We start from the raw sequence: 13,977 nt of genomic DNA on the forward strand, positions 1-13,977 counted from the left end.
ACACTATGGTCCTAGGAATCCCACCAATCGGGTACCAATGCCGAATGAAAAGCTGGGCAACATCCTCGGCGGTCACATTGGCCCTGCAAGGAATAAGCATCACAAATTTGCTGAACCTGTCAACAATAGTCAAACACTGTGTATTACGCTTACTCGGACTGGGAGGCAGATTTGTGACAAAGTCCATCGAAATGTCTTGGAAAGGACCCTCAGGAATTGGCAAAGGCTGTAACAACCCTATCTTCTTTCCACGAGGAGCTTTCACCTTTTGACAAATGTCACAGCGTTGTACATAAGTAAACACATCACGCCTCATCTTTGGCCAATAGTATTGCCGTTCTAACTTCTCCAGAGTCGAATTCATGCCCCTATGACCACCTGTAATGGCGTCATGGGCATCATGGAGAAGGGCTGCCCGGAATGATTTCATGACACACAGTCGGCCTTTGTAGTAAAGCCAACCATCGCGTATCAGAAAATGGCATGGTCCTGTGGCATCCAATGCCTGTTCCCACTGTGTACCGAATTCCTCGGAATCCGCGTACGTGTGCTTCATGTCTTCTAGTCCTGTACCAACAAGGTCCAGTCTAGTGGTCTGAATCGCAGATACTTGTCCCTTCCTGCTCAAAGCATCGGCCACTGGATTGGCCTTTCCTGGAAGGTACTCAATCATGCCACCAAACTGCTGGAATATCTGACTCCAGCGGTGCTGTCGATCACTCCACTGTGCACTGGGCATCGTCTGAATCCAGCGCAATGCCTGATGGTCAGTGCGAACCTCGAAGTCACGGCCATACAAGAAATGTTTCCAATGTTTCAAGGCCTGAATGACTGCTAGGAGTTCACGATCGTAGACTGAGTAATTCTTTTCGGCGGGCAGTAACTTACGAGACATGTAAGCTACTGGATGACCATTCTGTTGCAATACACCTCCAATTGCGATGTTACTCGCATCGGTGATCACCTGAAATGGTTCGTCCCACGAGGCAAGGGCTAGACAAGGCGCTTCTGACAAAGCCACCTTGAGGTTCTGGAATGCCTCCAACGCTCGTGGAGTCATTCGAATCTTTTGCCTCCTTGTTTTCACTCCCTTTAGCAGATCGGTGAGGTCTGCCGAGAGATCAGAAAACTTATCAATGTGGGTGGAATATGCCTGGCATATACCCACAAATGATCTAATGTCATAAGCAGTCTGAGGTACTTCCCAGTTAACAATCTCGGCCACTTTAGCCGGATCAAGTCGAATGCCTTCGGCACTGATTATATATCCCAAGTAATGCACCTGGAACAGATAAAATTCTGACTTCTTTTCATTGACATAGAGCTCGTTGCTTTCCAGCAACCTAAGGACTTTCTCCACATCAATGTCATGCTGCTCAACTGTAGCTGAAAATATGAGTATGTCGTCCAAAAATATGAACACACACACTCCAATCAACTCCCGGAAAATACGCATCATCATGCGGTTAAATGTAGCTGGGGCGTTCGTCAAACCAAATGGCATGACCACAAATTCATAGTGGGCCCGTTCTGTACGGAAAGCTGTCTTGGGGATGTCCCCCTCAACAATCCGAACCTGGTGGTACCCACTCTTTAAATCCAATTTAGAGAACACCTTAGCTCCATTCAGCCTCTCGAGAATATAGTCAATTCGAGGCATCGGGAATCTGCTCTTGATAGTCAGCTTGTTGAGTGCACGATAATCGACACACAACCGAGAAGACCCATCTTTCTTCTTGACAAATAAGATCGGTGCTGCAAACGGCGACACGCTGGGGCGAATGAAGCCAGCTTGCAACAATTCTTGGAGTTGGCGGTCCAACTCCGATTCCATTGCCTTAGAAAGGCGATACGGAAACTTGCTCGGGGGTTCCGAGCCTGGGAGGAGATCAATCTTGTGATCCTCCGGTCTGGACGGGGGAAGCTGGGGAGGGAGACTGTCCCGAAGAAAAATCTTCTGGAACTTTTCATGGAGAACCGAGTACTTCTCGGAAGCACTGGCCACCGTCTGGGCTGTCTGGACGTAAATCATCGCACACTGTGCGCCTTTCCTGACTGCTCGCTTAGCCTGCAAGTGGCTTATGAGCGGAAAGTTTGGAATACCTGGCTCACACTTAATGGTCACAGGGGTGTTTGACACATTCCGATCAATCTGGAACGTGTGCTTGTCCCACTTGACATCAGGGAGAAACTTGTGAAACCACTGGATCCCCAAAATTATGTCTGCTCCTACTAGAGGGGCAACCATAAAATCACGCACAAACTCTATGCCCTGAATGACTAACTTAGCACCTAGAGCTTCATACTTGACGCTCGTTGTCATACCTGTGCTAAATCCCTCAACTTGTTTGTCCACCGGAGTTAGCTCGAAACGGGCACGCCTAGCGGCCTCTTCCGTGATCACATCCTCCGTACTGCCGCTGTCAAACAAGACAACGACTCTCTGGCCACCTATGTAGCCAAAGGACTTGAGCAATTCGTTGCGCTCATACTCCTGGTCATGGGCGCCCTTCTGCTTATCTTCGAGCTCCCGGCTAATAATTGCTCCTACTGAAGCACCGGGGTTTGAAGAACTAGGGGTCGCCGCTGGGGTCTGTGTGGGAGCTGTGCTCACCACGGAAGCTGTGGAGGCGGCGGCGGGCTTTGGAGGCTTCTTCGGACAATCCCGAGAAGTATGTCCTTTTGTGTGACAAAAGTAACATCTACCCTCCTTCCTGTACTGAGCAAGCTCCTCAGCACTCAACTTGCCACCTGTCTTGCCTGCCTCCGCTTTCTGGTCTGGAGTAAGCTTAGACGCATTGTTCGAGTTCTTGGAGCCAGAGGCTCCCGGGCTCTGTCCTGGGGAAGACCCCGTCTGGTTCTGGCTTTTGCCCCCCGAGGCGTTAGCCTTGGGAGAAGCCGGCTGGGAAGTCTTGGGCTTGCCACCATTCTGGTTCATTTCTGCACTCTGCGCAAGCGAGAGTGCGTCCTCAAAGGTGGCTGGTCTAAACATACGCACCTCCCATTGGATTTGCGTGTCCAGGCCATACAAAAACTGCCCTTTCTTGTCCGCATCAGATAAGCCTAATTGTAGACACAAGGTCGAAATTCTATTGGCAAACTGAAGGACTGGTTGCGCGTTCTGACGCGCTCTCCTGAACTCGTCTTCGAGTCGCTCAAGGTAGTGGGGCGGTAAAAACCGCTGCTTAAGGTCACGGACGAACTCGTCCCACCCATAAGCTGCCATACCTGATCTGGTGTGGGCATGAGCCCACTGAGTCCACCAAGGAATGGCCTCACCTTCCAAATACCAACTGGCTAAGATCACTTTGTCAATATCTGATTTCCTAACTGCGGCAAAGTAAGCTTCAAATTGATGTAGCCATGAATACAGAGTAGTGGGATCGAGTTTACCATTATACTTACTGAAGTTCATTTTCTCGGGAAAATGATTCGAGGGCGCCGCCGGTGTCAATCTGGCGTCCAAAGCTTGGAGGTAACGCTCGTGTTCCACTCGTCGCATGGCTTCGTCTTCTCGTTGTCGAATCTCCAATGCCCGTATCTGCCTCTCAAGCAAGGAGCTTGACTGCGGCTGTGACCCCTCGAGAGGGTCCCTGTGACGAGGATCTGGTATCTGGGGTACGGAAGGAGAGGGAGGAGGAGATGGAAAACGCGACACTGGAGAGCGAGAACGCTCCTCCAGAGCCAAAATCCGCGCCTTCTGCTCGTCCAACTTGGTTGTCTGGTCTGCGATTGCTCGCATCATCTGCTGGAACATGTCTTGTACACTCAAGCCGGGTGCCCTAGCTGGGCTGCCTGGTGCACTCTGGTCCCATGGTTCTGGTTCTCTCTCGTCGCCAAAGCTCGCCATAGCGGGAATCTGCAATTCCTTTCCGGAACGCAATCTGACCATCCACTGTCTGTGTGGGAGACTTCCGGAGGCTTCCGGAGGCTAAAAACCAACCGTCCTTCGAGGGACAGGAGTCACTCCGAAAGGGGTAGTCCACCGGCGTCTAAAAACCAACCACACGAGCGAAAAATTTTCTGGTTTTCTTTGCTGAATCTTCGTCCTTGAAGTAGGCTCTGATACCACTGTAATATGCGGAAGCTTCGGAGAAGGATCGGTACTTCAAAACTCAGAAATCAGCACTCTTTTCGCGACGGAATTAACGCACAAACTGAAAGACTATGTGCAGAAAAATAGAGAGAAGGGGGGAGATGGAGAAGAACACAGTATTGGGTCCCAATTACCCTCTGTAGGGCCCCCACCACGGATGGTGTATTTGCTTTATTAGAATGATGTAAATCTGAAAACAAATACAAAGTACTTGACCTTTTCTTGGCTGGAAAACCTGCCCTTGACCTTCAGTCCTTCACCCCTTAGCTTTAGCAAACCCTTGGCTGTCCTGGCCCTTGAATGCTTGAGGCTCTTGGTGAATTATGAGATGCTTCTAATGAAACTATGGGCTGGGCTTTTATACTTCCCAAAACATGCAGTCGGCTGGTTTACTGAAGACCCACGACTGAGTCTTGTAATTAAATGTGTTCACACTTTAATAAAGTGTTTTTCACACCTGTTTGGAGCCTGTCCAGCCTGCGCATGACCCCTGGACAGCCTCCTGGCTGCTGGGCATTCAACGCATAGGTGTGGGACTGCCCCCCACACCTGCCCGCCTTCTGTCCAGGGCTTATACCCTCTGTCGGCTGCCTGTCCAGAGGGTCTGGAGCTGGCCGACTGCCCCTCCAGCCCTTGCCTTGGCTGGTGGGCATAGTCTTGGGCCCTCCTGGCCCCTTGGAGGTGGTTCTATGCCTCCCCCATGCCCATACTAATTATGCCAATGCAAACACCTACACTGGGGTAGCCCTATGGGCTGGCCCCATCTCTACATGCAACCTACATGCCTACAGAGACCTGGCATCCAGTTGCAAACCAGATACTCAGCACATCTGACATCATTCCAGAGGGAGACTCACAGCGCGGACTGGCACTGCTTCTTGTGCAGGACAATGCACACCTGACCTTGGACTCATGTGCAGGACAATGCACACCTGACCTCGGACGACTGAGATGGATCCCTGGCTGACTCGTCCCGGACTGGGCTCACATGGGACCAGTTCACCATCCCAGGTCCTGCACCTTCTGTACAGAATGTCTACGTGGCATCCAAGTGCGGGATGCACGTGACAATATGCCCCACAAGACCGAAGGGAGTCTCCATACACAGCTCTCACTCTGAGGATATCACTGACTTTTGACTAAGCGAGGTCATCTTACTTGGGGACTTCAATGCTAGAACCAAGAGTGAGCAGATACAAATGTATGATTTTGAGGACCCTATTAGGCTGCTGGTGATAGACCAAGATGGCACAGGGCTACAGCAGATCTCACAAGACGATGGGGACATCACTTTCTATGGGAGATGCCTACTACACCTTGGCTCACACCACAACATTGCTATCTATAATGGGATGGCAAGGTGGCCTACATCACGAGGGCTTACTAGTTTTCCGTATAAGGGGGGCTCCAGCAAAGTGGCCGGTTGCTAACTCACGCAAAAGACGTGCATGTGTGATATGACGTTCGTTGTCATACCAACAATTTTGAGGCATGGTACCTCTCTGGGGTTTGGCGGTGGACTGGCGGGTGTGGAAAGCTGTCGTTGGCGTAATTGTTGTGAGTTGTGAGGTGATAGTGGTGAGGTGTAGATGGGTCTACATCCAAGAGACTACGGTAGAGCTGATTTGCATAGATAAGATCACAATCATGGGTGAAATGGGTTTAGGTGTAGTGTGAGATGGGTGGAGGTGAAGGCGAGGTAACTTTGGTCAGCACCAAGCGAGCATGGTGGGATGGTAAAGTCAGGTATTAGCGAGGCTAGTTCCGGTGATGCCATAAGATAATGGAAATCTAGAAGCGTGACACTGAACGGATTAGCCAACACCTTACTCGCTCGCAAGAAACGAGCACATTGTTGTAAACAAAACAAGGACTTATACCAACTCTTCCTAAATGGGAATTCTGACAAGGCTTGGCATAGGATCCAAGAATGACACTTACCCACCCCCACACATATGGCACTCATTATACCACATAACCCACCAAAACCCCCTCCAACATCCACCTCATGCACGTCCCACCACAACCACCTGCTTCAAAATGAGACATGGTGGTGAAGGCTATACGCAGGGTTCAAAACAGCCAATCACACGATCACGAAGGGCTTATGGTTGAGCACCTCCCTTATGCAAGCGACACCCTGGCACCCCTCCTAGCCCATATGTTTAATATTTCCTCCTATGAGCTCTCAGACACTGTCATTGGTATTGATGTTTCACACAGAGATTTTGAGGGTAGGGATTTGAACACTGCCATACTGATATGCAGAGGTGCGGCCTAACGTTGCACACTACTGGATATTCCTCAACTGCAATATAGACCACCTCTACAGAGGATTGATACTACTTGGGAGATCATTTGTCAATATCACAACTCCGTAGATTTGGAGGACTAAATGCACAAAGGCTATAGAGGGCATTCAGATATATGACACTTAACACATTTGTACAATATGGGGAGATATTATTCACTCTTATGGCCACATGGACACATATACAAGGACCATCAAGTGTCGAGGGATCTTTTTCTCATTGACGCCCACATGACTCTCTTGGCACCTTTGTGCCCCAAATTGGTTGAGATCACCAGACATTCTGGGATGAGGATTTTTTGTTCCAGCTTCTGGTCGTGATTTTGTGTGGTCTATTCATACTTAATAGAAGTCTCTTTTCTGCAAAAAAAGGTCAGATTTTGAGTTTTCACCAAGCGCAGAAAACCAAGTGAAGAATACTTCCCTTTCACGTGTCATGGTGGGGAACTCGGTCATGACCTGCCATCTTGTAGAAGAAGCAACTGCTTGTTTCCATAGAAAGTATTGATTTGGTGGCAGGGTGCCTCAATAACTATCTAGCGATGACCAAGAAGCCAAGGTCTGCCATGGGAGGTGGCACTGGCAGCAAGACAGGTGTGGAGAAAATCCTTCCATGACTCTCCACCATACTGTAAACTGCAGACAATAAGCTTGCAAAGGAACACCCAGCTGCCCAATCCTTCCTTGTGAGGGGAATAATGATCCCATGTGAGGGCAGTATGGCCATTATAGGATGTTCGTAATGAACAATGGACTGGTCTATAGACTTGACATCTACTCAGACCTAGCTATTCATTTTCCTACCTGCAAAAAAGATGTCATCTTAACTCCTTTTAATCAAGCACAACTCACATTGCTTTATCTGGTCAACTCCAACACTACATGCAATGTGGCTGAAAAATGTAGTCAGGTAAAACTTGGTTGCTTTTTGTTATTCTTTCGTGGGCGATTTTGACACGCATATATGCACACACATTCATACATAAATGAGAGGATTCATAGGAATGATCTCCGCAGATGCAAGCAAGATTGTGTTAAGCAACCAGAAGGGGAAAAACGTGCAGATTAAACGTGGGTATTCTCTGTCTCTCTCTCTCTCTCTCTCTCACACGCGCACACACAAATCGTGCACCTGTCGCACGCTGAGATTTGCGCCAATCGGTGATACCATCAAAGCCGCACGCCCGAATCGTAACCAGCTTGAAAAAATTAGGGTGGCGTCTCTTCGCAATGTGGCACTCGCGGTATTAGTTATTAAAATCCCCCTCGCGTCAAGTTTCCATTGCATTCCTTTTTTTCACATGATTTTCTTTTTTTTTTTTGGGCTCGCTTGTTATCGCCCTTCCTGGTCTAGAATGGCGCAGAGCTGATCTCTATCCTCTTTCCCTTCTCCATGCCCTCCTGCGAGCTCACCCTCACTGTTACAGCTTCTTCTCCTTCTTCCCTTTCTTCTGTAGGCGGTTGCCTCCATTTTCGTGTGTGCCTGCCTTCACCCTCCTTCATGCAGCCTTGCCCTCGCGATCGATTCATTTGAAGGAGGACAAAGCTATCTTTCAAACGACCTCCTAGCAAAAGTACACCATCTAGTGGAGTTGTCAACCACATGTGGAGTTCATAAAGCTGGAGAAGGTCGTTGTTAGAAAGCTACAGCCAAAATTAGAGGGGCCGATGGAGGAACTCTGGCAAGTGTTAGTACATCATCTTCCAACCCAGCAAACCTCAGGAGAGGTGGGTCCAGCATCATCATCGTATAGAGGAGCTTCCATGTCATTTGTAAGCTCAGGTTGATGCATCATTTTCTCCATGTCTAGGGTAACCCTTTAGTAGAGAGGGATTTACACACACAAAGACTATCATCATATGCCTTACACAGAACATGTCCTAGAATGTAGAGACCATTGTCCTCTGCCTTACACAGAACATGTCCTATAATGTAAAGACCATTATCCTCTACCTTACATATAGAACATGTCTTAGAATGTAAAAACCATTATCCTCTACCTTACATATAGAACATGTCTTAGAATGTAAAAACCATTATCCTCTACCTTACACAAAACATGTCCTAGAACGAGTGGCCAAAGAAGAAGCTTACAGCTTCTTAGATATGTTCTTGGGCTATAATCAAGCGTTCATCGCCCTAGAAGGCCAACATAAGACCACATTTATTTACAACATGGGGAACATTTTTCTATAGGGTCATACCATTTTTGGACTAATGAATTCCCATTTGCTACTTTTCAATGGTTAATGTGGTATATAACAAGCATCTAAGGACTACTTGGACTAATGAATTCCCATTTGCTACTTTTCAATGGGGTTAATGTGGTACATAACAAGCATCTAAGGACTACTTGCAAAAGTGGTTAGAAGTCTTCATACATGACTTGTGTGTTCTCACTTACGATGGAAAGATCACGTGACTTGCATAAGGAAGGTGTTTCCTAAGGTGCATCCTTAACCCATTGAAATGCCAATTTTGGGTAAAGTATGGGGTCATTTTGGGACACATTAACAAGCATATGATAATCTTAAAAATGCGGTAGCTAGTGCACCAATCTTGAACCGTTCAACTTGGACTTAACTTCTATGTACACATTGATGCTTTAAACTTTGCAATTAGGTGTGTGGACTACACCATACCTCTAGCATCGTTTTAGGCTATGAGGGTGAGTTACAACTTTCTCTCACATGAAATGTGCTAGACTTTTGGTAAACTAGACCTTAAATCCATAAATGCTAAAGCTAAAAAAGTGTTAATTAATGTATAGTGACGATCGAAGGGCTTTTAAAGGTTAATATTTCCATTAGAAATAATCTCTTAGCCTAGAAAGGTTTATGTAATACCTATAGGAACAATGGAAGAGAAAATGTTGCTAGGATGGACATAGATAAGTGCAACTAACCAATGGAAGAGAAGGTATTGCTAGGAAGGACATGGATAAGTGCAATGAATTGCACCATCCAATAGGCAAACAAAACCGCTCAACTAAAAAGGGAAGTTGACATAATCATAGTGCCACTATGGAGCCCCAACAAACTAGCAGTGTGACAAAGAATGCCATTGCATAATTTGCAACATAATTGCTTCTCCCCAATCTTCAAGATGGTCAAGAGGCACAATAGGCAGTGTAAACAAGGTTTCACCTAGAAGGAGAAATCAACAAATGCACCCACATCCCCCTCAAATCAACAAATGCGCCCACATCCCCCTCAAATCAAAGACTCAATTCAATAGAAAACAATGGGTTAGAAAACATCTCCTCTACAATCACAAGAATCTTATGAAGGTGAGAATAAGATGTGGTTATACCAAAGTAGGAAGTTGTCAAGGAGAACAATACCCTTAACATTGATAGCCCAGCCCTCACTAAAAGCCACATTCATGTGTGCATCCTTTGAAAGGATCAAGCAATGTTGGGTGTGCCAAAAGTGGTAATCCTAAAATCTCAAGGTTACTATGAAGGTGTCACTAACATTAAGATTCCTAAGAGGAAAGGAGATCAAAGAAAGAGTTAATTATTGCTCTAGTTAACCTCAAAGAAGGACCACCAAGGTGTTGGAAAATCATCTGCTCAATTCTTCACCCTTTTGTTATTGTTATTATGGATGATTAATGTGCTCTATTTTTTAAGGCCTCCTATATGGGCAACGCACTAGCAATTCCCAATTTAGACACTAGATCTGGCCAAACGTGGCCAGATGGTTAGGAAATGGCTTATGTTACCAAGTCTACTTGGCACTATGCTAAGTAGGATGCATGCTTGTGTGGGCTATGTGAGAGTGTTGACAACAAACTGAGGACATAATGCTCTAGGGTTACGGGCCTATTTAAGGGTTCAAAGATAGTCTCAAATGCTGCATGATCCCTATGGGACTATGTTGTAGTCCAATATGGTCCCAATAGATGATATGGTCGATTGGTCATTTTGGACCAAGTCGTGGTGGGTGGCCGACTAGTTGAATTACGTCTATGCTATTTGAATGGAGATCAAAGTAGTGACATACACAGATGTAGTAAGCAAGATGAGCTCGATAAAAGCATAGCACGAAAAGTAGATTGATAAGAATGAGTGAAGTGCAAGTGAAGTGACATGATAAGGTCACTTAAACACACTCATAAGAGTATGTACATATGCTCAGGGAAAAAAACTCTTAAAGAGGGAAAAAGTGCCCTAGCCCATTATCAGCCTACATCCAGACATCACTACCATATAAATGGTTACAAATCCCCCATGTAGTAATGATGTGATCATGTACAGGGATCATGTGGCACATCGATCCCCAAATGGCAATTAGTCCAACGCTTTATAAAAAGCTTCAAATTCTCTCATGAGAGAGCCTTTGTGAACATATCTACCACATTATCTTGTGTAGAGGCATAAGCCACGTTAACCTCTCTTATTAATGAGCCTCTCCCTGACATAATGATAATTCACCTTAATTAGCTTTGTGCGAGCATGAAGAAACATTGGGTTCCTTTTAAAATGGCTAATTCACTCTCATTGTCGATGAAGATGGAGATGGGGGACTATTGTCCACAACACTAAGATCTGTTAAAATAGCTAATTTTTTCTAACTATTAATGAAGATGGAGGTGGAGGACCACTATCCACCAACACCAAGATCTGCCAAAAGGCATCTGAGCCATATATGCTCCACACTCACTATATAAAAGTTACCCTGTGGTGGTCAGCTTCACAGCTCGAGTGGCCACTGTTGGTGGGGCAATTGCTTCTTACTAAGACATGACATACATGAATCACCAAGATAAAAGTAAAAGCCACTAGTGGAAACTCGCTTGTTAACATCTAGCCCAAGTGGAATCACTGAAAGCATGTGATTGAATATCACCCCCCTAACATAGAATAAACCAAGGGATTGAGTGCCTTGTAAGCCTGCCAATGCTTACTTTCAGTACTATGCATGACCCCCAAAGTGAATGTCTGGTCTCATATTACATAGATAGATGAGGCACCCACCAACAACCTGTAGATAAAGTGATACATGAAATGGTTCACCTACATCTTGGAGATGAAGCCTAGCACGTGTCTCTTGAGGGGGTAAAAATGGGCCATAAAAACTTTACATCCCACACCAATAGCAAAATGTGTGCCCTTTACATAGTCTTTACATGGCTCTTTCCTCCCCAAGGCTAGTTCTATCAAAAGAGGTTTTTCCTTGATTCCTTTAGGCCTAACAGACAAAAGTGTGTGTATACTCAAAGTAATAAATAAATAAATAACATCTTTTTCATTCCACATAGGCATCTTAATATTTGAAGGTCAAGGTTTGGCCTTATTTTGGCATTGATATATGAGGATGATTTTCCACCTCCTCAGCCACTCTTAGCAATAACCCTTTCTCTTGCTTCTTAAGAGTTTTCATTAGAATTATATTTGTTTAAGACCTTAGTAATACATTAGTTTTAAACTTTTTAAATACAAAAACATTGTTATGGCCCATTTTTACCCTCTACTCACCCATTTCATAGATGAGCATAAACAAGCAACACAATTGTGGGATACTTACCTTGTTTTCCAAGCTTGGGTCCCTTGAAGCCATTCAAGCCTAACCAATTTTGCTTGCTTCTCTCCTTTAAGCCCTCTCTTCCTCTATGTCATAATAAGGACTTATACATCTCTCACTATCTATTATGGCTCTCACAAAAAATGGATAGGAACATGAGCTAAGTAGTAATCTAGTCTCTACTCTCAACTCTCTCTCTCTCACACAAACACACACAAAGAAAGAAGCAAAGAGTAAGTAGAAAACTAGAGAACTCGTTTAGCACAAGGGGGATTGTGTCCATTCATTATGAGAGAATGTGTTCTATACAACTGACTCTTATTCATAGTTGGGTGCTTAATACTCCTAACTTAACTAACAAAGTTTGGGTGTGTCTGGATCTCTCATAAATGTTATAACTTTTATAGTGCCTTTGCATGACACTTATTCTTCACTCTCATATACAGTGTAGAGAATCTAGTTACCCAAAATGGTTAACATCCCCCCTACCTAATGTAGATCATGTCCTCGGAATCTAGTTATGGCATGAATGCCTAGTTGTCACATAATGGTTTCAGCATGGAGCCTTTTGAATGTGTGTCTGACATAATCCAAAAGCATGTGTCCCACCATACATCAAAGGTTTAGTGCATATAAAGGTGGTAAGCATCTAAGACAATGTGATAAAAATTCATGGTCAAAAGCATAGTATTTCAAGATCATACCCTTCACATCTAAGATGATGTGATAAACATACATGACAACCAACCTATTCTGTTGGGCCTTTGTTTATGTAAAAAGCATAGTATTTCAAGATCATACCCTTTGTATATTTCTTTCCGCTGGTCAATGAGAACCATAATCAACTTTACGAATCAGTGTGCCACGACTACTATCCTATTTTGATTGACCTAAAGAAGATTATACCCTTCACGTCTTTCTTTCCTTCGGTCCAATGAGAACCACAATCAACTTCATGAATCGATGTGCCATGACTACTATGCTATTTCAATTGAACTAAATAAGATCACCCTTCACATCTTTCTTTCCTTTGGTCGATGAGAACCACAATCAACTTCATGAATCGGTGTGCCATGACTACTATGATATTTTAGTTGACCTAAAGAAGATTGTAGCTATAATGGAGTGGTTGACACCCACTTCACTGAGAGAGGTTTGATGGTTTTTTTAAGGGCTGCATGGCATTATGTTTTTATAAAAAATTTGTATTTGAATTCTCTCATAAAGAAAGCCCACATATATACTAAGAAAGGGGATGTTATACCCACTACATTGAAAGAGGTTTGACGGCTTTTTTTAAGGGCTTGCATGTCATTATGTTTTTACAAAAAATTTGTTTTCAAATTCTCTCATAAAGCACCCAGATGTATCCTAAGAAAGGGGATATTATTCATTTGGACTCTGTAAATTTTGAGCAAAGTTTTAAAACCCTGGAGAAATCTTTGACTATGGCACCTATAAAAAGATGCAGGGGAAGAGAGCTTGAGCTCTTGCAAGCACACGCACACTCACACAAACCCTAGAAGAGAGCACACAAGGTGAGAGGCTGAAAATTCTTCTTCTTCTTCACACAACAAAAGAGGTCTACAGAGAAGATAAAGTGATTAACACACATAATAGAGTATATACAAGCAGTCCATAATGTGAACACGCTAAGAGGAGTGGGTAGATGTGGACTAGTCAGTGTAGTCCAACTGTAGAATCTCTGGCAAAGATATGTCGGTGCCAGCTTCCAAATCCGCCAATGATATAAATGTCGAAGTCATGCAGGCACCTCGTGAGTGTTAGCTCATTGTTGAGCTTGACATCTCAACAACCTATGCTTAAGTTTCCCAAGCCAGGAAGAAGTTTTCTAGTAGTGTCTATGCTAGTATTATAGCACATGGAATAGTTTTAATGTAATTTATATGTAAGTTGAAACTACATGAGAAGGACTATTTGGGCTTATAGCTTAGAACTTCTTCTTGTGCAATCGTTTGTGCATTGTGGGTTTGGAGGCATTATTTGTGTGAAAATTCATTTTCAAAAAACTAATTAGTTA

General features: G+C 44.7%; 1 protein-coding gene across 5 annotated transcripts in view; it reads right to left on the reverse strand.

Moving 5' to 3' along the window:
• LOC147639244 (uncharacterized) overlaps window positions 1-7,941 on the reverse strand; it is a 38,776-nt gene extending 30,835 nt beyond the window's left edge. For 4 of the 5 annotated variants that reach the window (XM_086788813.1, XM_086788830.1, XM_086788822.1 and 1 more), the window contains exon 1: window positions 7,540-7,941. In XM_086788813.1, the coding sequence (XP_086644939.1) occupies window positions 7,540-7,695 (156 nt within the window). In that variant the 5' untranslated portion in view covers window positions 7,696-7,941. The remainder of the gene's footprint in view (window positions 1-7,539) is intronic. The other variant, XM_086788836.1, reaches the window with a different exon arrangement.
• Between the last annotated feature and the right edge of the window lie 6,036 nt (window positions 7,942-13,977).

This window comes from Cibotium barometz, chromosome 4 (genome assembly GCF_041138505.1).
Source record: "Cibotium barometz isolate CiBa-2024 chromosome 4, ASM4113850v1, whole genome shotgun sequence".
Taxonomy (NCBI): domain Eukaryota; kingdom Viridiplantae; phylum Streptophyta; class Polypodiopsida; order Cyatheales; family Cibotiaceae; genus Cibotium; species Cibotium barometz.